The following is a 24637-nucleotide window of genomic DNA, read 5'->3' as shown; positions in this document are numbered from 1 at the left end:
GGATGTGCAGGTAGGCCGCCAAAAGATCCAGGGATGTGAGAAACTCTCCTGGTTGTATCGCCTTTATAACAGATTGTAGGGTTTCCATGCGGAAGCGGGGAATCCTGAGGTGGCAGTTGGCCGACTTGAGGTCCAGGATGGGCCTGAACGTTCCCTCTTTCTTGGGGACGATAAAATAAATGAAATAATGTCCAGTATGTATTTCCTGCGGAGGCACTGGGGTTATGGCCTCAAGGGTCAGTAATCTTGATAGAGTAGCTTCCACTGCCACCCTCTTGAAGGGGTCGTGGCAGGGGGACTCCACGAACTTGTCCGGAGGGGTTCGTAGGAAATCCAAGTAGTACCCCTCCCGAATGATGGCTAGGACCCACTTGTCCGAGGTTCTCGACCCATCTGCGGTAGAATAGGGCTAGTCTGCCCCCTATGGCTTCTTCCCTTGGATGGGTCGGCTGAGGCCTGCACCCGAGCTGGTTCCCCTCTTGTGCTTGATCCAAAAGGACTGGTTCCTGCCCGTAGGGCGGGGGGGCTTGATTGTTGCTCCTGTAAGGATTGAAGCACTGTGAACCTCTGCCCCTGGAGAAGGGTCGCTGGTTTCTCTTAGTCTTATCCTTCGGCAGGCTCGGCAATGGGGATTCGCCCCATTTGTCGGCCAGTTTCTCTAGTTCGCTGCCGAACAGGAGGGATCCTTTGAAGGGCATCCTTGTGAGGCGCGTTTTGGAAGATGCGTCGGCCGACCAGATTCGGAGCCAGAGTTGCCTCCTGGCCGCCACCACAGATGACACACTGGCTGCAAGCAGCGTCCGCGAGGAATGATACTGCTGGTTCCATGTATTCTCCCGGGGTGTTCCTGGTTTGTGATAAGCAGGCACGTATCACCATGGTGCAGCAGGCCGCAATTTGTAGAGACATAACAGCTACGTCAAATGACTGAGGATGGATTCCAGACGCCAGTCATGTGCATCCTTGAATGCAGCTCCTCCATCCACTGGGATAGTGGTGCGTTTAGAGACCGCACAGACCATGGCATCCACTCCTGGGCATGCGAGAAGATCTTTGGTTGCTGGGTCCAGGGGGTACAGGGCTGCCAAGGCTTGTCCCCCTTTGAATGTGGACTCGAGCACTCCATTCCAGGTCAATCAGCTGTTGTGCTGCTTGCAACAGAGGGAAAAGGCGAAAAAAGTCTGTTGGAGACCCTCCAGCAGGGGGTTCGATTCAGGTTCCCCTGAAGTACCTGGGCCCGGGATAGCGAGTTCCGTCAGGCATTGGTTGACCAGGTCCAGGAGCTTGTCCTTTGTGAAGAAGCGTCTCATGGTTCGGTGAGGCTCTGTCCCCGGAGGGAGCTCCCCCTCTTCCAGGGGTTTGGCTTCCTCCTCAGAGATGTCCGAGTCCCCATAGGTGGGGCTTCTGGGTAGTGGAATCCTTGCCTAGGTCTTGAAGGACCTGGGGCATGAGGGTCCTCCGGTGGAGCATGTGGCTGGACAGCCAGAGGTTGTTTGCATTTGAACAAAGGTGTGAATCTCCTTGAAGAACTCCACCCATGAGATCGATGCTGAGTCAAAGCTGAGGAGTGCTGGTTCCTTGGAGATTCCTGTCTGTGGGGAGGTCCCCCTGGCTAGGTCTGGGGAACCCCCAAGGAGCTAGAATTCGGCCCTGGGTGGGACTGGCCCTGAGCCTGATCTCCCAGGGCCTCCTCGCACTGGGTGCACAGGGCGTCGGCCTCCACTTTGTGCGGCTCTGATGTGGCATGCTGGGCAGAGGCCTTGAGCTTTTATCTGTTTCTGGAGGTGCCATGGCTGTTGGCGTGTAAACTCTTATGCGCACCGGTGCGCTTAAGGTAAGTGTGTAGTTGTGCGCGTAGCTGTGCACCCGGCTCTGAGCGTTTAACTTAAGCGCGCAAGACCTGATGTGCATCTTCGACTATGCGCACAAGTGCTTTGTGCGCCTAGGTCAGAGTTGTGCGCTCGGACCGAACGGCATGGCGAATAGGGCCAAGATGGTGACTGCGAGCACACGGGCAATACGGTGACCCCCTCTGAGAGTCTCCACGTGGGTAGACCCTTGGAAATAACCAGGGCCTGGCCCTGCTTGGGCGGATCAACCCAGTGGCACTGGTCCCGGCCGGCGACCTGTGCTCCTCCTCGATCCTTGGAGACCGGATTCAAGCAGAAGATTTCTACCTTACCTTGTCTTCGGCACTTCCCCGTTTCGTCCTGGGTGGTCTCTGGCTGCAGGGGAGAGGGCAAATACCTTCACTGCTGCGCTCGAGGGTGCACTCGCTGCCTCTCAGCCGCACTTGAGGATCGGGGCTAGGTCCTTGCTGCGATTCAGCCGCCGGACCGAGGCTTACCTCCGAGGGACCACGAAAATCATCTCTGGAATCTCAACTGGGGGAGGGACCCGAGGGTATCACCACAGGAGAGCAGGACTCAACTTCAGGTAGGTTTCTTCCTTAATTTGGATTTTCTTCTTTGAATTTGTTTGAATGCTGTGAGAGCATGCAGATAGTCCCTAACTGCTATGGAGATGGAAAATACTGAAGAGATACACTTCCTGCAGGGGTATATGTACTAGGGGCCGACGTCAGATTCAAATCTGATGCGTCTCCAACTGCTAGCAAGAGTACACTATACCCGTTGGTCCTGAGTCCATCTGCTATACGCTAGGAAAGCATGTTTAGCTTCTCCAGCACTGGCTCTGGTGACATATGACCAAAACGCTGTAGCACCTGATTTACTGCCAGCTGGAAGCTGTGCTCCATCCCCAAACGTTGCTGATGCCAACACCAACTGAGGAAGGGGGTGGCCAGATCTTCAGACCCCTGAGGCAGATTGGTGATTGACATCAGGACCAGTGGAGACTACTGCAGTCCTGGTACTGATGGAGGATTGGCACTCACTGTGGGAGTTGATTCAGGGGCATTGTGTCAAGCCAGTGCATGCCTTGCCTGGCACCATGCATTGATAGGGACTGGTGCCAATGCTTTGGCTTACCTTAATGCTTGGCCTGGTCCTTCCCTGATGCAGAGGTCAATGACTAGGAACCAGATGTCCTCAATTGGAGGAGTTAGAGGTGCTGGAGACAGACCAGTCATTTGCTGGTGGCAGACTGTCCTGCTGACGATGGCGAGATGTTCAGCAGTATGGCTCCCAGATCCAGTGCCTATGTCATTGATGCAGATTGATCAGACTTCACGATGAACCTGAAAGATGTTGCAGGCCTGATTGACAAACTGAAGAGTAGTAAATCACCTGGACTGGATGGTATACACCCCAGGGTTCTGAAAACTAAAATATGAAATTTCAGAACTAGTAGTAAAAGTGTAACCTATTAAAACCATCCAATGTACCTGAAGATTGGAAGATGGCCAATGTAACCCCTATATTTAAAAAAGCGATCCAAGGGTGATATGGGAAACTACAGACTGATGAGCCTGACTTCAGTGCTGGGAAAATTCTGGAATCTGTTAAAGAATAAGATCACAAAACATTTAGATAGACATGGTTTGATGGGACACAGCCAACATGGAATACTCGAGAAGTCTTTTCACAAATTTACATTTTTTCTTGAAGGTGTGAACCAGTAGATGTGGTATATTTGGATTTCCAGAAATCACCTGACAGTCCTGCATGAGAGGATTCTAAGAAAACTAAAAGTTATGGGTTAGGAAGGGATATCCTTTTGTGGATTGCAAGTTGGTTAAGAGACAGGAAACAGTAGGATTAAATGGTCAGTTTTCAGAATGGAAAAAGGTAAACAGTGGAGTGCCTCAGGGATCTGTACTTGGACCAGTGCTTTGATATATTTATAAATGATCTGGAAAGGGGTACGACGAGCGAGGTGATCAGATTTGCAGAAAAAATTATGCTGAGTAGTTAAATCTCAGATTGTGATGAATTGCAGGAGGACCTTGTGAGATTGAAGACTGGGTTTCCAAATGGCAGATTAAATTTAATGTGGATGAGAGCAAAGTGATGCATATAGGGGAAAAAAAACATTGCTGTAGTTACACAATTAGGTTCTATCTTAGGAGTCACCACCCAAGAAAGACTTAGGTGTCATAGATAATACATTGAAATAGTCTGTCCAGTGTGCTGTGGCCATCAAAAAGCAAATGTTAGGAATTAGAAAAGGAATGGAAATAAAGCAGGATGTCATTCTGCCTCTATCACTTCATGGTGAGACTGCACCTTGAATACTGTGTGCAATTCTGGTCACCACATATCAAAAAGGATACAGCTGCACTGGAGAAGGTACAGAGAAGGGCAACCAAAATAAGGGGCATGGAACAGCTTCCCTATAAGAAAAGGCTAAAGAAGTTAGGGCTGTTCAGTTTGGAGAAGAAATGACAGAGGGGATATGATAGTCTACAAAATCATGAAAGGAGTTTAACAAATTAATGTAGATTGGTAATAGGACCAGGGGGCACTCCATGAAGTTAGTAAGTAGCTCATTTAAAACAAATCAGAGAACTTTCATGCAACAGTTAAACTCTGGAATTCATTGCAAGGGGATGTGGTTAGCAGTTAGTGTTACTGGGTTTAAAAAAGGTTTGGATAAGTTGCTAGAGCTTAAATCCATAAATTATGGCAATTAATAAGCAATAGTAACTTGTGATCTAATGTTTGGGTATTTGCCAGATATATACAACTTGGATTGGCCACTGTTAGAAACAGAATGCTGGGCTTGGTCTGACTTTGTATGGCATCTCATGTTCTAAATCAACCAATATTGAAAACCTTCTGCCAATATTCAGTTTCACACAGAGCACTGTAGCAGATAAAATTACAATTGCAAACTTCTGAGGCCATGGTTGTCCTTCACATCAGAAACTGGACAGGCACACCAATGGGAACAGGATCAGCAGAGCCCTCTCACCCTGCCTCTTTGCCCCCATGCCACAAAATGGCCCATCATTTCCACCTCAGAAAAGAAAATCTAGTGGGAACAATGCAAGCCAGGACTGCTGACGTGGGTCCCCCCCCCCCCCCTCAAAAGGCTACAAATGCACTTTCCAAATCCACTGTCCCAAGCAGAGCCAGCACACAGCTGCAGTCAGGTGCAAACAATTTCTTGCAACTTTTAAGGCAGCTTGGACTCAACTCGTTTACTGTGCTCCCATAGATCTTGTGTGGGTCTGATACAATCCCTGCCACCATTGGGAGTTTGCACACTGAAAGGCTCAGTGACCAGCACCGCAAATGCCAGTTGCACTGCCACAAGTGCAAGCTTCTGCCTTTCAAACTGCAAGAGCATTCTGAACAGCCCCTGCTACTTTCCCAGCCAGCCTTCACTGAAGATGCCGAGTCCACTCTCTCTTTTGGTGGGCTTTAGTATAAAATGTTTACTGAACTGAAACAGAAAAGAAATCCGACATTGTTTTATACATCCCCGATCGCCAGAATCGAATCCTGTTCCCCAGACCCACCTCTCCCATCCAGAAAGTACCTCCCTCCCCCCACAACCTCCCCATTTTTTTTTTTTTTAAATTAGGACTCAGCTGAAGGCAAACCAAACACGAAAATAAAAGGACTTGTCATTTTTCATGCACAGTGAAGACAGGAGGGGAGCCACGAAGTACTCTGACCAGTGGTCACCCTGTCCTCTGCAGTGCTCCAATGAGCAAAGGAATCCAAAGCTACCTCAGGAGCTGCCAAGCTTATTGGCATAGTCTTCAGGTCCAGGTCCTAGTCAACTGAGGGAGGCTCAGCTGTCACCTCAGGAGCTGCCCAACCATATTCTTATTCATCCAGCCTAGCCAGGCCTCAGCTTCCAGCATGGAATATGTCCACCATCTGCTGGAGATGAGAATACTGGCAGACTTGTGTCAGCACAGATGCATATAAGGAGTGAGAGTGAGCCAGTTGATCTATCTCCATCTGCTGGTAGAAGTGCATAACTCGTGTGTAATTGACTGGCCTGAATGAACGAAAAGGAATTTCATAGGTCACAGGGGACTCCAATCCATTGCTTTGACACAAGGATGCTGCCAGGTTCCCAGGCTGCACTCCTAATATGATGGCTATAAACCATTTTTTTTGGATAACATCTGATAGCAGGATAGCATAAACCAATGCATATGAATTGATCTAGCAAAATTCAAGGAAAATAAGTTAGAATGGAGAAATTGCTTACCTTTTCCTTAGTGTAGGCAGATGGACTAGGACCAATGGGTTATGCACCCCTGCCAGATGGAAACAGATTTCAAAGCTGAAATCATCCTACACACCCCCTGCAGTGACCTCAGCCCTTCATGATTCTCTTCAAAAAAGAGTGAACATACCATTGAAAATTGATTAAAACTGATAACTATAACTGTACTCAAACACTGAACCCCAGTAAGAATATAGATGCCCTGATCTGAAGACTGGATGATGGCTTATCTCTAATTTCTTGGAATAGATATCCAGTCCACAGGCAAATCCTTGGTACTATTCTTGGGCAGCCATGTGCAGGATGCTAAGTCCATCTGTCTACACCAAGGACAACAAGATCAGGTAAGTAAACGCCATTTCCAAGCATGTAGCCAGATGGACTCAGGACCAATGGGATGTACAAAAGCTACTCCTGATCATGGCATGAGGCTGCATACAGTCCAGTTAACACTGCCCTTGCAAAGGCTGCATCCTCTTGGGCCTGTATGTCCAGGCAATAGAACCTGGAGGAAGTGTGCAAGTAGGACCACATTGCTGCTCAGCAGATATTGATGGGAGACATTTTAACTTCAGCCCATGAGACCACTTGAGCCCTAGTGGAATGAGCTTTAACATAAGGTAATGGCTTTCCTGCCACCACAGGCTCGTGACCACCTCCTTAATCCAGCAAGCTATGGTAGCCCGTGAAGCTGGTTTGCCCTGCTTCCTTCCACCATGAAGGACAAACAGGTGGTCTGTCTTTTGGACCAGTTCTGAAACTTCCAGATACCTCACCAAGTGACATTCAAATGAGGCAGTATTCATCTTTTTGCTCATTTAAGGGGGATCACGATGTCCAGATCGTGATCCCCTTAAAGAATCCATCACAAAAACTTTAATTTTGGGAAAACTGCCTTCAAGAAATCAACTGCCTCCTTACCAGCTTAAACTTAATACTAAACTCTTCAAAAAGCGAACTCCTTATATCCCCTGAAAACAGCAAAATCACTATGAATCCTCCAGCCAACCTTCACATTTCACAAGCAAGAGACCTAGGAGTTATTAATAACTGTTTAAACCTGAAATCATTTAACAACCAAACAACTTAGGACTGTTTTCATAAACTACATGTCCTGAAAAGAATAAAACCACTCTTCCACTTTCACGATTACAGAACAGTTCTGCAAGCAATAATCTTCTCTAAGATAGACTACTGTAACTCTTATTAGGTCTCCCCTCTTCTCACACCAAACCTCTTCAGATGGTCCAAAACACGGCAGCCAGAATATTGACAAACACAAGGAGAAGAGAACATCTCCCATCCTCAAAGACCTACACTGGCTGCCAATTCACTACAGAATCATACATAAGTCAATTACCACTGTCTACAAAGCCATCCATCACCATGCTCCACTCAACCTACAAATCCCATTCAGAAAACATACCTCCAGACCCAGAGAGGCTTACAGAGAATCTCTACAAGTACCACACACCAAAACTGCTCATCATATAACCTTCAGAGACTGGGCCTTCTCTACAGCAGGACCACTGCTATGGAACTCCATCCCACTGATCTTCGACAGGAAGCGTGCCTGCTAACTTTCAGAAAAAGGCTTAAGACGTGGTTGTTTAAGCAAGCCTTTCTAGACCACAACTGATCCCTAATTCACCGACAACTACAGTCAGACATTCTTAGAACATTGTAATCAATTGTAAATTGCTCTGTTAAATTCCTCACCTTTTTCTCCTTCTCCCAGTTTTAAACATCCCTGTTAGCAAATGTTGCTTACCTGATGTAACAGGTGTTCTCACAGGACAGCAGGATGTTAGTCCTCACAAATGGGTGACATCGAGGATGGAGCCCACCACGGAAAACTTCTGTCAAAGTTTAAACAGAACTTTGACTGGCCCCTACTGGGCATGCCCAGCAAGGCACTGACCCTGCAGCCAGCAGGGGTCTCCCTTCAGTCTGATTTTCAAAGCTACAGGCAGTGCCTAGAAAGTAAAAACAAAACGAACCCAACACCGCGGGGTGGCGGGCGGGTTTCGTGAGGACTAACATCCTGCTGTCCTGTGAGAACACCTGTTACATCAGGTAAGCAACATTTGCTTTCTCACAGGACAAGCAGGATGGTTGTCCTCACAAATGGGTGAGTACCGAGCTGAGGATGTCCTGACTTGCACCAAATGCACCCAACGACGTGCAACAGGCAGTACAAGTGGGGTGGAATTTGGGAAAGGGCATCCGCACCCTACCGGGAAGGTGGAAGGGTGTTGGTACATCAGGTTGGAAAAAGGTTACGCAAGACAGATTGGCCGAAGATGGAGTCCTGTCTTCCAGCTTTGTCCAAACAATAGTGGGCTGCAAAGGTATGGAGAGAACTCCAGGTTGCAGCCCTGCAGATGTCAGGAAGCAGCACCGATCGAAGGTGTGCCACTGACGTCGCCATGGCCCTCACAGAGTGTGCTTTGACACGGTCTTGGAAAGGAATGCCAGCCTGCTCATAGCAGAAAGAAATGCAGTCCGCCAACCAGGAGGAAAGAGCCTGCTTACCCACAGGTTGTCCTAACTTGTTAGGATGGAAAGAGACGAATAATTGAGTGCTCTTCCTGTGAGAAACTGTACGGTCTAGGTAAAAGGCTAGAGCTCGTTTACAGTCTAGGGTATGCAGGGTCTGTTCTCCAGAGTTGGAGTGGGGCCTGGGAAAAAAGATAGGTAGTATGATGGATTGATTGATATGAAACTCAGAAACTACCTTAGGTAAAAATTTAGGGTGAGTGCGGAGTACCGCCCGGTCCTGCAGGAGTTTAGTGTAAGGCGGATAGGTAACTAGGGCCTGTAATTCACTAACCCTGCGAGCTGAAGTGATAGCCAAAAGGAATAACACTTTCCATGTGAGATACTTTAACTCACAGGAGTGCAGAGGTTCGAAAGGAGGTTTCATTAGACGACCAAGAACCAGATTAAGGTCCCAGGATGGGGCCGGAGGCCGTAAGGGTGGCTTCAGATGGAGCAAGCCTTTAAGAAAACGTGTTACTAGGGGTTGTACTGAAATAGGGACACCCTGTACACCTTTATGGAAGGCGGCTACCGCACTGACATGCATTCTAATGGAAGAGGTTTTTAGACCTGATTCTGATAGATGCCATAAATAGTCCAAGAATTTGGAAATTGGACAGGAAAGGGGATCAAGGGACTGAGAAGTGCACCATGATGTGTACCTTTTCCATTTGTATGAGTAAGACTTTCTTGTGGAAGGCTTTCGTGAAGCTATCAGGACTCGAGAAACGGAATCTGAAAGGTTGAAAGGCTGAAGGACTAACCTTTCAACATCCATGCCGTCAGGGACAAGGCTTGGAGGTTGGGATGGAGGAGGCATCCGTCGTTTTGAGTGAGCAGATGCGGGTCCTTTCCCAGAGGAATGTGCCTGCGGATGGAGAGATCCTGGAGTATTGGAAACCATACTTGGCGTGGCCAGTAAGGTGCTATCAGGATCATGGTTCCTCCGTCCTGGCGTAGCTTCACGAGAGTCTTTGACACAAGAGGAAGTGGGGGGAATGCGTAGAGCAGACCGGTTGTCCACTTGAGGGAGAATGCATCCCTCGGCCGAGAGTTCTGGCTCCGAATGAGAGAGAGCAGTAATCGTCCACTTTGTGGTTCTGAGGGGACGCAAAGAGGTCTATGCGGGGAGAACCCCACTTGTGAAACAGAGAGGTCGCTACCAGAGGATCGAGTGACCACTCGTGCGGTCGGAAGACACGGCTCAGCCGGTCTGCCAATACATTGTCTACTCCCGGCAGGTAAGTGGCCCTGAGGTACATAGAGTGGGAGAGGGCTTCCGCCCAGATCTGCGCAGCTTCCTGACACAGAAGGAAGGAGCCTGTGCCTCCCTGCTTGTTTATGTACCACATGGCCACTTGGTTGTCCGTCTGGATTAAGATTATCTGATGAAAGAGATGATCTTTGAAAGTGCGGAGCGCATAGCGGATTGCTCGAAGTTCCAGGAAATTGATCTGGTGTTCGGCTTCCTCGTTGGACCATAACCCTTGGGTTTGAAAATTGTCCACATGGGCCCCCCAACCGATGTGGGAAGCGTCGGTGGTTAGGATAACTTGCGGATCCGGTGGAAGAAAGGGTAAGCCCTGAAGGAGGTTGACCTGAGTCGTCCACCAAGTTAAGGATAGGCGCAGCGCTTGTGTGACTGTGATTATGGAGGACAGAGGCTGAAAAGCTTGAATCCATTGTTGTCGTAGAGTCCATTGTGTTACCCTCATGGCTAGTCTGGTCATGGGAGTGACTTGAACCGAGGATGCCATGTGTCCTAGGAGAACTAGGAATTGGCGAGCTGTGGCAGTGTCTTGAGACTGGAGCTGGTGAGCTAGGGACATGAGAGTTTGGACCCGTTGTAGCGGAAGGTAGGCCTTTGCCTGTAAGGTGTCCAAGTCTGCCCCAATGAAAGATAAGGTTTGAGATGGGACGAAGCAAGATTTCTCGTAATTGACAAGAAACCCTAAGGAAAGGAGTGTGTTGATTGTCAATTGTAGGGAGGACCGGGCAATCTGAGGGGTGGAGGCCCTGATCAGCCAGTCGTCCAGATAGGGGTATACGTGGACACCTTCCTTCCTGAGGAATGCTGCTACAACTACGAGGCATTTGGTGAAGACCCGTGGAGCAGATGCCAGACCGAAAGGCAGTACTCGGTATTGATAATGGTCGCGGCCTACGAGAAACCGCAGATATTTGCGATGGGATTGTGTTATCGCAATATGGGTATAAGCTTCCTTGAGGTCGAGGGAGCATAGCCAATCCCCTTTCTGCAGCAGAGGGAGTACAGAGGGAGTAACGTGCCCAGGGTTACCATCTTGAACTTTTCTTTTTGCAGATACTTGTTGAGGGCTCGAAGGTCTAAAATTGGACGTAGCCCTCCTGATTTCTTTGGAATTAGGAAGTATCTGGAATAGAATCCCTTGCCTCGTTGAGAGGGAGGAACGAGTTCTATAGCATTTGATTGCAGAAGAAGAGATACTTCCTGTTGTAATTGAGCCAAATGGCTGGATAGACTCCACGCTTGAAGCGGCGGGGAGTCTGCCGGAAGAGTTATGAAATTGAGGTGGTAACCCTGTGCGATAATCGCCAGCACCCACTGGTCTGAGGTAATCCGTATCCAATGCTGTAGAAAGTGGCACAGACGACCCCCTACAGGGATGTGGGGGAGTGGGATATGGCATGTGCTCCGAGTCGGGAAGTCAAAGGCCTGCCGCAGGCCCGGGGGGTGGGGCTACAGCAGGTCTTTGTTTCCGAGGTTGGCGTGGCTGAGGTCTGGTGGAGGATCGAGCCGGACGAGGCCTAGTCGACGGAGGGTAATAACGACGTGGCCGAAAGAATGACTTTTTGGAGTCCTTCTTAGGTGGTGGTTTGGAGGATACCTCAGATGGAACAGACGAAAGTTGTTTCAACGTCTCGTGGTGATCCTTCAATTCCGCCACAATTTGTTGAATCTGTTCTCCGAACAGATTATCCCCTAAGCAGGGTAAATCGGCTAGACGATCCTGAACCTCTGGGCGAAGGTTGGATGATTTTAACCAAGCCCAACGTCTGGCTGAGATGGCAGTAGCTGAGACTTTCGTGGAAGCATCGAAGATATCGTAGGCCGTTCGGATCTCGTGCTTCCCAGCTTCAAATCCTTTGTGAAGGAGGGCTTGAAGCTGTGGCTGGTATTGGTCCGGTAAGGTGTCAGCGTAGTCCTGCATTTGTTTAAGGATAGCTCTGTTGTACTGAGTCATATAAAGTTGGTATGAAGCTATACGAGATATCAACATAGCCCCATGATACACTTTCCTTCCCACACTATCAAGAAATTGGTTGTCCTTGATAGGGGGAGTGGAAGAGTGTGGCTTTAAACGCTTGGCTTTCTTTTGCGCAGACTCAACTACAACAGAGCGATGATCCAGTTGAGACTTCTGAAATCCTGGTGCTGACTGAACGAGGTAGGTTGAGTCAGCTTTTTTATTGACTGGTGACACAGATGAAGGTGATTCCCAGTTTTTCTTTAAAAGATCCAGAAATACTTGGTGAATGGGGATGGAAGCGATGATCTTGGGGGCATCCAGAAATTGGAGCAGCTCCATCATTTGGTGCCTGTCATCGGTCTCAGATTGCAGCTGAAAAGGCACAACTTCTGACATCTCCTTTACAAAATTTATAAAGGAGAGATCTTCAGGAGGAGATCGTTTTCTACTCTCTGTAGGAGATGGTGGGGATGGTAAATCTGTATCTGAAGATGAATCATCACCCCAGGTATCATAAGGATCATGTAAGGTTTGCTGTCCTGAAGGACCTGGTAGAGGATCCAAAGGCATCGATGGAACCGGTGCTGCAAGCGGAACAGTGAACGGCATCGAGGGCTTCGGGGCCACCGATGGAATCGGTGCCGATCTTGGAATCGATGGAGCCGAAGGATAAATCGGTGGAAAGGTATGTGAAGGCACCGATGGAACGACACCGGACGGAGGAATCCGGAACGGTGTTTCTCCTGTCGATGAATGTCCTTCCGGAGATGATGGTGTAGTCGGTGCTAATGAAATCACCGATGGAAGGGCGCGCATAAGTGCCTCCATACGATTTAGTATCGGTGCCAACGCTTCCACTATAGGCTCGGTGGTCGGTTCCATCCTCGGTGGCAGAGTCGGTGCTGAGGTCGGTGCCTGAGGCGGTGCCGGAATCGGTGCCGGAGGCGGTGCCGGTGGAGGCTGGAATCTTCGCATCGCATTCTCGATGGCCTCCTGGACCAGCCGGTCCAGTTCTGCCCGGAGACCAGGGGTAAGCATACCCGGCTCGACGGGAGAGGGAGGCTGAGGCAGGGCCGGAGGGACCACCGTAACCGGTGGGATCACGGCCCCCGCACCCCGGGAGGGTGAGGGTTTCCTCGGTGCCTGCGAACGAGACGTGGACGGTGCCAGGTCCGACCGAGGCTTTTTCTTCGGTGGCTCGGCCTGTTCAGAGGTCGATGGTTGCGGATCCTCGACGGGCCGAGACTTGTGCCGTCGATGGCGATGCTTATCCTTCCGATCTCCTCGGTCATCCGGGGAGGGGACAGGAGTCGACGGCCGAGAAGTCATCGATGGTGGACGGTCACCGGCGGGTTGGCGATGGTGGTGCAACTTCGACGGTGCCGGTTCCGATGACGTCGATGCTATCGATGGCGTTGGGGTGGGTGCATGGAAGAGGAGCCCCATCTTCTCCATCCTGGCCTTGCGACCCTTAGGTGTCATTAAGGCACATTTGGTGCAAGTCAGGACATCATGCTCACTACCCAAACATAAAACACAAACCCTATGGGGGTCAGTGATGGACATAGTCCGGGTACAATCCGGACATCGACGGAACCCCGTCGCCATGGCTTAAGGCCAAATTTAGGCGCGGGCTCAGTAAGTTCCCACAGGCCTCAAGGGCCAAAATCGACGGCCGCCGATTAAAAAAGGGAAAAAAACTTACCGGTTTCCGCGAAAGTGACAAAAATTTGTCGAAGGGAGACCCCTGAGGGGCAAATTTTCTTCGGATAGAAAAATACCGAATTCCTGTCAGGAACGTGGTAAGAGAGCTCCTTTCACCGCGTGGCAACTGCTGCGCGGAAAAAAGAAGACTGAAGGGAGACCCCTGCTGGCTGCAGGGTCAGTGCCTTGCTGGGCATGCCCAGTAGGGGCCAGTCAAAGTTCTGTTTAAACTTTGACAGAAGTTTTCCGTGGTGGGCTCCATCCTCGATGTCACCCATTTGTGAGGACAACCATCCTGCTTGTCCTGTGAGAATTATTGTAACTTCAGAGTTTCTCCTCACTTGTTACAGTTCTATGTTATTTTCATTTTACACCCCTTGTTAAATGTAAACCAGCATGATGTGAACTTTATCGCGAATGCCGGTATATAAAAACACTAAATAAAATAAATAAATCTAGGGATGGCAACAAAATGGACTGATTTAAATGAAACTGAGACTACCTTAGGCAAGAAGGATGGAATGGTACAAAGCTGTTATGCTCCTGGAGTCATCTGGAGGAACAGTTCGACAATGCCTGATGTTCAGAGATGAGACATGCCGAGCATATAGCCAACAGGAACACAAGGAAAGACTGCGCAACGGCCGAAAGGAGGGTCCTGCCAAAAACTTCAATACTAGATTAAGATTCCACAAAGAATGGCTATGGTGCTTCACCCCTTTCAGAAAATTGGCCACATCTAGATGACATGACAGGTGGGCTCAGTTCATCTCACCCCTGAAACAGGAGAGTGCTGCTACCTGGATCTTCAAGGAGTTAAGGATCAAGCCTTTATTCAAGCTGTCCTGCAAAAATTCCAGAATTAGTGGGATTTTGACCACTCAGGGGGCAGCCCCTGTGTTCCTTGCACCAGGCCTCAAATACTCTCCAGACCTACACATACTCTAGAGATGTAGAGAACAGAGTGTAGAGTAAGGAGGCTTCATCAGGTGAGTTGAGAGCCAGACTGTAAGACAGAAGAGTCAGATCCTTGTGAAGGACTGGTCCCTGCTGTAGCAGGTCCTCCACCAAGAGTCTATGCATGTCTGCCTGGGCCAATCTGGAGTTACTAGTAGGTGCTCAACTCTACAATGACCCTACCTAGCAAGGACCATGGAGGAAAGGCATAGCAATTCTCATTCAGACCTAGCCAGAAATGTCTCCAGGGACCTGCAATTGAAGGCTCTGGGAACCTTCGCATTGTGAGATGCAGCCAACAGGTTGATGAACGGGATACCCCAGCAATCAGCTGAAAGGTTTTGACAGAACTCCCACTGTCTTGGATCAAGACTCTCCCTTGACATGGGAGGCTAAAATCTAGATTTCTGCCTCTGCCTATTCCATAAGGAGCATCATCTCCTTTAACACTTGCTGGCTCTTTGTTCCACCCTGGCAGTTGATGTAGGCTGTCTATGCATTGTCTGAAATTACGTGGACTGCTTGACCCCGAAAGTCTGTGGCTGAATGTTAAGACACCAATCTGACTGCCTGGGCTTCCAGGCAGTCCATGTTCCAGAGGGCCTTTTCCCTCGGTCCAACGTCCCTGGGCTGTCACTTCCTGACAATGAGATCCCCAGCAGCTCATGGTATGTGAGGACCAGCCAGTTTGGGGAGGACAGAGGTACTCCCCTGCTCAGATGAGCTTCCTGCAGCCACCACTGGAGCTGAGAGCATACTCCCATCAGTAAGTGAAGGTGAATTGAAAAGTCTTGAGACTGGTTACAATGTGTCAGTAGTGAGTATTGAAATAGTGGTCACGAGTCTGCCCTCACCCAAGGTACTACTTCCAGGGTTGCTGCCAGAGCTTGGAGATAGCTCCACACTGTTGGGTGTATCGTACTCAACTTCCTTCTTATCCACATGGTCTGAAGGAAGACCTTGCCCTGCTTGGTGTCAATCAGGACTCTGATATTCCAAGGACTAGAAGGGCTTGAAACTGCTTTTGACCAGGTTTACAATCAAGATCCTGAAGCAAGGTGTCACCCTGTTGGTCACCCTCAGACTCTTCCATGAACTTGGCCTGGATCAGGCAGTCTAAGTGTGGGTGCACCAGGATTCCCTCTTTTCTCAATGCTGTTGCTATGACCACCATAGACTTGGAAAATGTTCTGGAGGCAGTGGCTAAGCCAAAGAGTAGTGCCCAGAACTGATAATGGCAACCCAGTAGCACAAAGCATAGGAAACTGTTCTTGACTGGAGTATGTAGGTAGGCCTCAGATAGGTCCAGAGGTTAAGGACTCTCCTGATTGTATGGCCAGAGGTTAAGGACTCTCCTGATTGTATGGCCAGAGCATAGGATTTCCACTTTCAGATGGCTGTTTATGCTCTTGAGGTCCAGGATGAGATTAAAGGAACTTTCCTTCTTGGGAACAATGAAATAGATGGAACACCCTGTACTTTCTGGGGTGCAGGTACTGGGGTTATAGCCCTCATCCTGAAGAGCCTTCACAGGGTAGTCTCCACTGCCTGCTTCTTGTGCTGGGAGTGGCAAGACATCATGAATATGTCCCAAATAGTGCTGTGAAATTCCAGTACATATCCTTGTATGACCTCTAGTATCCAATTTGTCCAAAGTGATCTTGAGCCACCACTGGTAGAAGAGGGACAGTCGACCCATTACCTCCTTGTTCGAGGGTGGGTCAGCAAAATTTTGTTGGGGAGTTTGGGACTAACCTAAACCTGAGCTTACCCTCTCCTCTTGGGCTGTCAACTACAGAAGGCCAGACCTTCCAAATGGCTGAGACCTCTGAAATGTCGAGTTTGTGGGGGTGAAAGTGTTTGAGTCCCTGGATTGACCCCTCAGAAAAGGGGCAGCAACTGCTTTCTCATCTTCTGGTAGCCAGGGAAGTGGATTCTTGCTTCATTTACTGGCCAGCTTTTCCAATTTGCTTCCAAAGAGGAGTGATCAATTAAAGAGCATCTTTAAGATGTGCCTTGGAAGTTGCATCTGCTGACCAATTCTGAAGCCATAGCTGTCTTCTAGCCATCAACCATGAGGCCACTCTGGCCAAAGTAGCGACTAGATCTGAGCCTGCATCAGCTAAAAAGGTGGTAGGGTCCATAACCACTCTGGAATTCCCCAAGTCATCCACCTCCTGGGAGAAGAGTAAGCAGTACTGAGCTACCAGGGCACAAGAAGCAATCTGTAAGGTCATTATTACTGTGTCAAAGGCTTAAGTATGGATTCAGTCTATTGGACACATCAAGGCCACTCCTCCCCATCCACAGAGTTCGCTTAGACCAGTGCATCCCCATTAGGGAAATGCAAAAGCTTACTGCTGGATCTACTGGGTATAGAGCTTCTAATGCTTGTCCCCCTTTAACACTCGCTTCTGGGGCATCCCATTCCAGGTCAATCAACTTCTGGATGGCTTCCAGTACTAGAAAGTAGCAAGAGGCTTTCTGCAGAGAAATGAAAATGGGATTCTTTGCTTCCAGAGTCTGCCTCAGGAACTCCCTGCTTCAGAGTGGGAAATTAGAACCAGCAATTTGTCTATGGAAAAACTAACATGGTCCTAATATGGTTCTGAACTGGAGTGGAATTTCCCTATTTTCCAAAAAATATGTACCCACCTCTTCGTCCGTGCCATTCGGGTCCTCACAAAGGGTATTCCTGGCAGGGCGAAGCATACCTTGAGATCTGCCGATAGGACTGGGAAAGGGAGGGCTTACCAGCTGAAGTCGTCCAGACAGGGCCAAGTGAGGTAGCAGACTGCGTCTGTTCAAAGGCTTGAGGGCCCTGGAAAAAAATTCCACCCAAGAGAAGGCAGCTGGATCCATGCCTAGCCCAGGAGGTACTGGAGTAGGTGCTGCTGAATTTCCCTCTCCCTTTAATGAGCCAGTCCCAGGGATACTTCCAGTTAAGGCTGTGGCTAACCCATCCTCTGAATGGGAGGAGACAGGCTTAGCAAAGTCTGGGGAGGCCAACTCTCCCTGGGCTTTCCTCACAGTGCTGACCATAAGTTGGAATCCAGATCAGACTGTTAAGCCCTAATCAACAAGCAGCACACAAAGGAACTTGTTTGGCTGCCAGAGCCATTGATGGCAGTAACTAAGCACGAGCAGACAAGTTATGTGCACAGATTTCAGGCGCCTAGGCAGGACACAAGGTGCACGCACAGCCTGTGCGCCCAGCTTGGTCTTATTCTGTGCTTAGTAGGTTGAGCACATATGTACACATGTGATGTGCGCAGTGCACGTGCAGAGCTGATACTGCTTACCAATGTTCTATGGAGGAGATGCATGCGTCTTTGTGCATGCAGTAAGATGCCACATGGTGCACCACGCAGTGTGCCGACCAAATCTAAAGCAGGGCCACTCAACCTGCTCAGAAACCCTCTTTCCCTTACCCCAACGCGATTGGGAATAAGTTTGGGACAGTGCAATGAGCAAAGAGACCTGCTTAAGTCTTACTGAAATCCCTCCAAATGTCTCTGAAGTAGGAGGTAATTTTTCTTCTTCTTACCTGGGCTCAGTGCTTACCAGCTGAGTACAGAGTGACTGCGAGGAAGAGGGCTTTGGCCATCACCTCTGCACTCTGCTCCCTACACCCACTGCCTTTCAGCTGCTTAAGCAGCAAAGTCCATGCCAGGAACCTGCTAGTGGACCATGGCACATCTGAGGGATCTTTGAAATCTCCTCAGAAATTCTCAACTGGGGAGGGACCTTTAGGTATCACCACAGGAGAGGGGGCTCAATTTTTTCTCCAGTTTAAATGTAGAATTTCTTCTTCCAAAAAGTACAGCAATCCCCATAGGTACATCCACCATCTGCTGGAGACAGAATACTGAAGGGCTGAGGACACTGCAGGGGTATATGTAGGGTGATGTCAGCTTTGAAATCTGTCTCCATCTGCTGGCAGGAGAGCATAACCCATTGGTCCTGAGTATCTGGCTACACAGAAGGAAAGGTAAGAATTTCTCCATACAGTTTAGTAGACCCATGTAAAGAATGCCCTCGCAAAAAAAAGAATTCATGGGCCTTACTTCAGACGCAGATCTTCATTGCCATTCTTGACCCCCTCCATTTTCATGCGAACCCAAAGAGAGATGGGCTCTGCCATCTGCTGAGTGACTTCGCCTCGCAGAGCCACCAGCCAGAGTGCAATCAACTCAAAGCCACGCTCAAACTGACATGCCTTCTTACAGCACTCCACCTGCAGTCGGAAACACTTGTGGAACTGCATTGAGGGCAAGAAAAGAAAACATGTGACTAAAAGAAACTGACAACTTATTCTAGTGCTTGTTCCTAGGGTTTCAGATACTAGCCATAAATCGTACATCTCAGCAATCTATGCAATAGCAATGTATACAAATGCTTCTAGGTTATTAAACTATCACTAGAGCAGTGGTTCTTAACCCTGTCCTGGGGACCCCCCCAGCCAGTCGGGTTTTCAGGATATCCACAATGAATATGCATGAGAAAGTTTGCATACACTGCCTTCATAACATGCACATTTTCTCTCATGTGTATTCATTGTGGATATCCTGAAAACCCGACTAGCTGGGGGGGTCCCCAGGACAGGGTTGAGAACCACTGCACTAGAGCTATTTTTTTATGCAGCTGATAAAATTTAAGTTTGTAGTAACTGTATCACTACCTTTCCTGACTCTAAAACCATTAGTGCCCAATGAATGTATGGCGGCACTGAAAAACCTATACTTAGCTTCAAACTGAAGTGTAAGCAACCCTGAAAAGGCAACACTGAACACTTACCCTCTCAATAGGTAGCTCAGGAACCTCACTGGCCCCAGCCTTGCTTAACCATTTGCAGAGAAGACTGGTTATGTCACATGCCTCAGAATACAGCTTCAAACTATAAAATCCATAGCCCAGGTTATACACTGAGGAGGCTGCCAAAAAGGTTAAATTTAAAAAAGATTATTCCAACATACATATCAAACAATGCATCTTCCCCTCCCCTATTGCTTTCCATCTGTATGGAGAAATAGGAGCCCCAAAGTGCTGACCTGTAACAGATAAATACTCTGGAAGATCTTGCTCGGTGATGTCCTCAAGAGCATCCAGCATCCTGGCAACTATGTTTTTACAAGCCTTCACCAGAAGCTCCATGTCAGTTGGTGGCCTTCCACCCTGACAAAATATGAATAAGTAGTCAGTACAGCTTGACATTTACAATAATTTCCAATGAGCAATCACTACATATAAGTGATACTTAACTGAGCAGCAAGTTCAAAACAAAGCACATGTCTAAACTGGTGAAACAGGGTTTTTGCATGCATAGGTTTTTTGCACTGACCATTTTCCCCAAAGAGCCCATTTCCTCTGTGCTAGCCTGCAGGTGGTGTTTGACAGAGGCTTAGGATGGTGACTTGAAGAGCATACATAGCCCAGTAACCCTGAACATACTGCAGTACCAATGGCCAGAAAACTTACTATGAGAAAGCCCCTTGTCAGGGAAAGTATTGTAATTACTTTGTGCAACAATTGGCCCTTCAGACAGGACACTAGCCCTGAATGTGTGAATTCTCTAGTCTGATGGGAGTACAAAAGGAGATCTCTGTGCAGAGGCTCTGTTCAGTTCATGTGGCCAATGAAGATTTTGTCCCAGCAGACCACAGCCATAGACTAGGCTACAGTCCTGTCTTCCTCCTTTCATGGGAGAAGACACTCCTGTGATGTAGCGCCGCCCAGGCTGCCTCCAAGACTTCTCAATGAGATAAGGCCGGCCCATCCCTCGATTCCTCACATGGGGGGATGCTTACCCCAGTTCCACGAGGCACGGGCCAAAATAACCTCAGACCAGTGGGTTGTAAGCATCATAGAACACGGCTATACTTTGGAATTTGCACAGCAGCTCCAAGATTCTCATCTCCCCTTGTGGATCCCGTGCCAAAGCTCAAATCGTCCGGCAGACTCGAGCGCATTCTGTCCTTAGGGGCAATAACTCCTGTCCCCCCAGGACGAATGGAAGATGGGACAATACTCCATCTATTTTGTGGTCCCAAAAGAGGAGGGTACCTTCCACCCTATTCTAGACCTGAAAAAAGTAAACAAGGCTCTCAAGATACCACACTGCCATATGGAAACTTTCGCTCAGTCACAGCATCCTGGCAACTATGTTTTTACCAAGAACTCACAAAGGTGAGTTCTTGGCATCCCTGAATCTGATGGAAGCATTCTTACACATACCCAAAGACCAAATTTCTTCATGTCATCCTGGGCAAGCATTTTCAGTTTTGTGCTCTGCCGTTCAGGCTGGCCACAACTCCCCGCCCATTCAAAGTTATAGTGGTGGCAGCAGCTCTGCTGAGACAAGGTCTGCTCATTCATCCCTACCTGAAATTGGCATCTCAGGAACAGCCATGCACTGGTTCAAATCCTATCTTGAGAACAGGCACTACACAGTCAGAATTGGAAACAGAATCCACAACTGTCCCAACTTACCCAAGGCATCCCCCAAGGATCCTCGCTCATCCCCCCCCCCCCCCCTTTTCATCATATCTTCTGCCCCTTTGCCAACTCCTCTCTGATATTGGCCTCACTCACTACATCTACATGTAGTGAGGCCAAATCCTCATACCCATCCAAGAATCCCCATCAAAGTCTCAAGGCCTGGGAATCCTGCCTTAATGCTATGAACCACCTCCTCACCAACCTCCACCTTGCTCAACAAAAACTGAACTCATCTCAGCATGCAATAATCCTATCCCTTCCCCTGACAGTAACCTCCTCCGTCCCCCCCACCAGACTTCATTCCAGCAAAATGTACAAGACCTGGGCATCACCATTGACAATCAACTTAACCTAAAATTCAGTGCAACCATAGAGTGCTACTTCAAACTCCATGTCCTCAAAAAAACTGAAATGTCTCCATCGCAATGATTTTTTGCATAGTCCTACAGGCCACACTTCTCTAAAATAGACTACTGTAATTCTTTACTAGGTCTCCCCGCCTCAACCAAACTATTCCAAATGCTGCAAAACACTGCCGCCAGAATTCTAACACCCGCAAAACAGAACATATCAAACCCCTGTCCTCAAGGAACTCCACTGGCTTCCAATATCCTCCCAAATCCTCTACAAAAACCTCACAATTATACATAAAACCATACACAATGGTAAGGATACACTGACTAGACAATACCCTCTGCCTCCAAACCTCAAACTGCCCCACTAGAGCAGCATACAAAGGAACCCTATAAACCCTCTCCCAAGACCACCCACCTTAACTCCACAAAAGATAGAGCCCAATAACTCACAGGACTCACCCTTTGGAACACCATGCACCCAGAAATTAAAAAAAACTAAAGACTTGGCTCTTCAAACAGGCATTCCCTGAATAGCACCCTACCCCTTCACTTCACCCCCAATGTCACCCTACAACCCATATAGCAGATTCTATTAGCATTGGAGTATTGCAATAATGAAAGCACATAGTACTGTTTGTATTATATTGTATATTTCTACTAATATTATCAAGTTGTATATGTATTCTTATTTCCCTATTGCATATATTTCCTCTACCCATATCATGTATATCCACTTTCCCTATGAAATTTCTCAGTTCAACCCTCTCCAAGTTACTTGCACCCTGTTCCATGTACTCTGATATGATGTTCCTACGAATATTGAACATAAGAACATAAGAAATTGCCATGCTGGGTCAGACCAAGGGTCCATCAAGCCCAGCATCCTGTTTCCAACAGAGGCCAAAACCAGGCCACAAGAACCTGGCAATTACCCAAACACTAAGAAGATCCCATGCTACTGATGCAATTAATAGCAGTGGCTATTCCCTAAGAAATTGATTAATAGCCATTAATGGACTTCTCCTCCAAGAACTTATCCAAACCTTTTTTGAACCCAGCTACACTAACTGCACTAACCACATCCTCTGGCAAAAAATTCCAGAGCTTTATTGTGCATTGAGTGAAAAAGAATTTTCTCCGATTAGTCTTAAATGTGCTACTTGCTAACTTCATGGAATGCCCCCTAGTCCTATTATTCGAAAGTGAAAATAACCAAGTCACATCTACTCGTTCAAGACCTCTCATGATCTTAAAGACCTCTATCATATCCCCCCCTCAGCCGTCTCTTCTCCAAGCTGAACAGCCCTAACCTCTTCAGCCTTTCCTCATAGGGGAGCTGTTCCATCCCATTTATCATTTTGGTTGCCCTTCTCTGTACCTTCTCCATCGCAACTATATCTTTGAGATGTGGCAACCAGAATTGTACACAGTATTCAAGGTGTGGTCTCACCATGGAGCGATAGAGGCATTATGACATTTTCCGTTCTATTAACCATTCCCTTCCTAATAATTCCTAACATTCTATTTGCTTTTTTGACTGCTGCAGCACACTGAGCTGACTATTTTAAAGTATTATCCACTATGATGCCAAGATCTTTTTCCTGGGTGGTAACTCCTAATATGGAACCTAACATCATGTAACTACAGCAACGGTTATTTTTCCCTATATGCAACTCCTTGCACTTGTCCACATTAAATTTCATCTGCCATTTGGATGCCCAATCTTCAAGTCTTGCAAGGTCCTCCTGCAATGTATCACAGTCTGCTTGTGATTTAACTACTCTGAATAATTTTGTATCTGCAAATTTGATAACCTCACTCGTATTCCTATTACAGATCCCTGAGGCACTCCACTGTTTTTCCTTTTCCACTGAGAAAATTGACCATTTAATCCTACTGTTTCCTGTCTTTTAACCAGCTTGTAATCCACAAAAGGACATTGCTTCCTATCCCATGGCTTTTTAGTTTTCGTAGAAGCCTCTCATGAGGGACTTTGTCAAATGCCTTCTGAAAATCCAAATACACTACATCTACCGGTTCTCCTTTATCCACATGTTTATTAACCCCTTCAAATAAATGAAGCAGATTTGTTAGGCAAGACTTCCCTTGGGTAAATCCATGTTGACTGTTCCATTAAATCATGTCTTTCTATATGCTTTACAATTTTGTTCTTGAGAATAGTTTCCACTATTTTTCCCGGCAATGAAATCAGGCTCACTGGTCTATAGTTACCTGGATCACCCCTGGAGCCTTTTTTAAATATTGGGGTTACATTGGCCACCCTCCAGTCTTCAGGTACAATGGATGATTTTAATGATAGATTACAAATTTTAATAGATCAGAAATTTCATTTGAGTTCCTTCAGGACCCTAGGAGGCATACCATCCGGTCCAGGTGATTTGCTACTCTTTAGTTTGTCAATCTGGCCTACTACATCTTCCAGGTTCACAGTGATTTCGTTCAGTTCGTCTGACTCATCACCCCTGAAAACCATCTCCGGAACTGGTATCTCCAACATCCTCATTTGTAAACAGAGGCAAAGAATTCATTTAGTCTTTCTGCAATGGCCTTATCTTCCCTAAGAGCCCCTTTAACCCCTCTGTCATCTAATGGTCCAACTGACTCCCTCACAGGTTTCTTGCTTTGGATATATTTTAAAATGTTTTTATGAGTTTTTGCCTCTATGGCCAATTTCATTTCAAATTCTCTCTTCGCCTGTCTTATCAATGTTTTACACTTAGCTTGACAATGCTTATGTTTTATCCTATTTTCTTCAGATGGATCCTGCTTCCAGTTTTTGAAGGATTTTTTTTGGCTAAAATAGCTTCTTTCACCTCACCTTTTAACCATGACTAATTGTTTTTCCTTCCTTCCACCTTTAATGTGCAGAATACATATGGACTGCGCCTCTAGGATTGTATTTTTAAACAATGTCCATGCCTGTTGAACACTTTTAACCTTTGCAGTTGCACCTTTCAGTTTTTATCTATTTTCCTCATTTTATCAAAGTTTCCCTTTTGAAAGTTTAGTGTTAGAGCTGCAGATTTACTTATTGCCCCCCTTCCAGTTATTAGTTTAAATTTGATCATGTTATGATCACTGTTGCCAAGTGGCCCCACCACCGTTACTTCTCACCAAATCTTGCATTCCACTAAGAATTAAATCTAAAATAGCTCCCTCTTGTTGGTTCCTGAACCAATT

At 47.6% G+C, this 24637-nt stretch overlaps 1 protein-coding gene across 1 annotated transcript in view; it reads right to left on the bottom strand.

Moving 5' to 3' along the window:
- Positions 1–24637, bottom strand: part of ESPL1 (extra spindle pole bodies like 1, separase) — a 259280-nt gene that overhangs the window by 216175 nt on the left and 18468 nt on the right. Inside the window, exons 5-7 of the mRNA XM_029595078.1 lie at positions 19634–19757; positions 19380–19516; positions 18650–18843 (exon numbers count right to left, since the gene is read on the bottom strand). Coding sequence (XP_029450938.1) covers positions 18650–18843; positions 19380–19516; positions 19634–19757 — 455 coding nt within the window. The remainder of the gene's footprint in view (positions 1–18649; positions 18844–19379; positions 19517–19633; positions 19758–24637) is intronic.

Source organism: Rhinatrema bivittatum, chromosome 3, assembly GCF_901001135.1.
Source record: "Rhinatrema bivittatum chromosome 3, aRhiBiv1.1, whole genome shotgun sequence".
NCBI classification, from domain to species: domain Eukaryota; kingdom Metazoa; phylum Chordata; class Amphibia; order Gymnophiona; family Rhinatrematidae; genus Rhinatrema; species Rhinatrema bivittatum.
The sequence above is the reverse complement of the archived record's forward strand: the minus strand, read 5'-3'. Positions and strand labels throughout refer to the sequence as shown.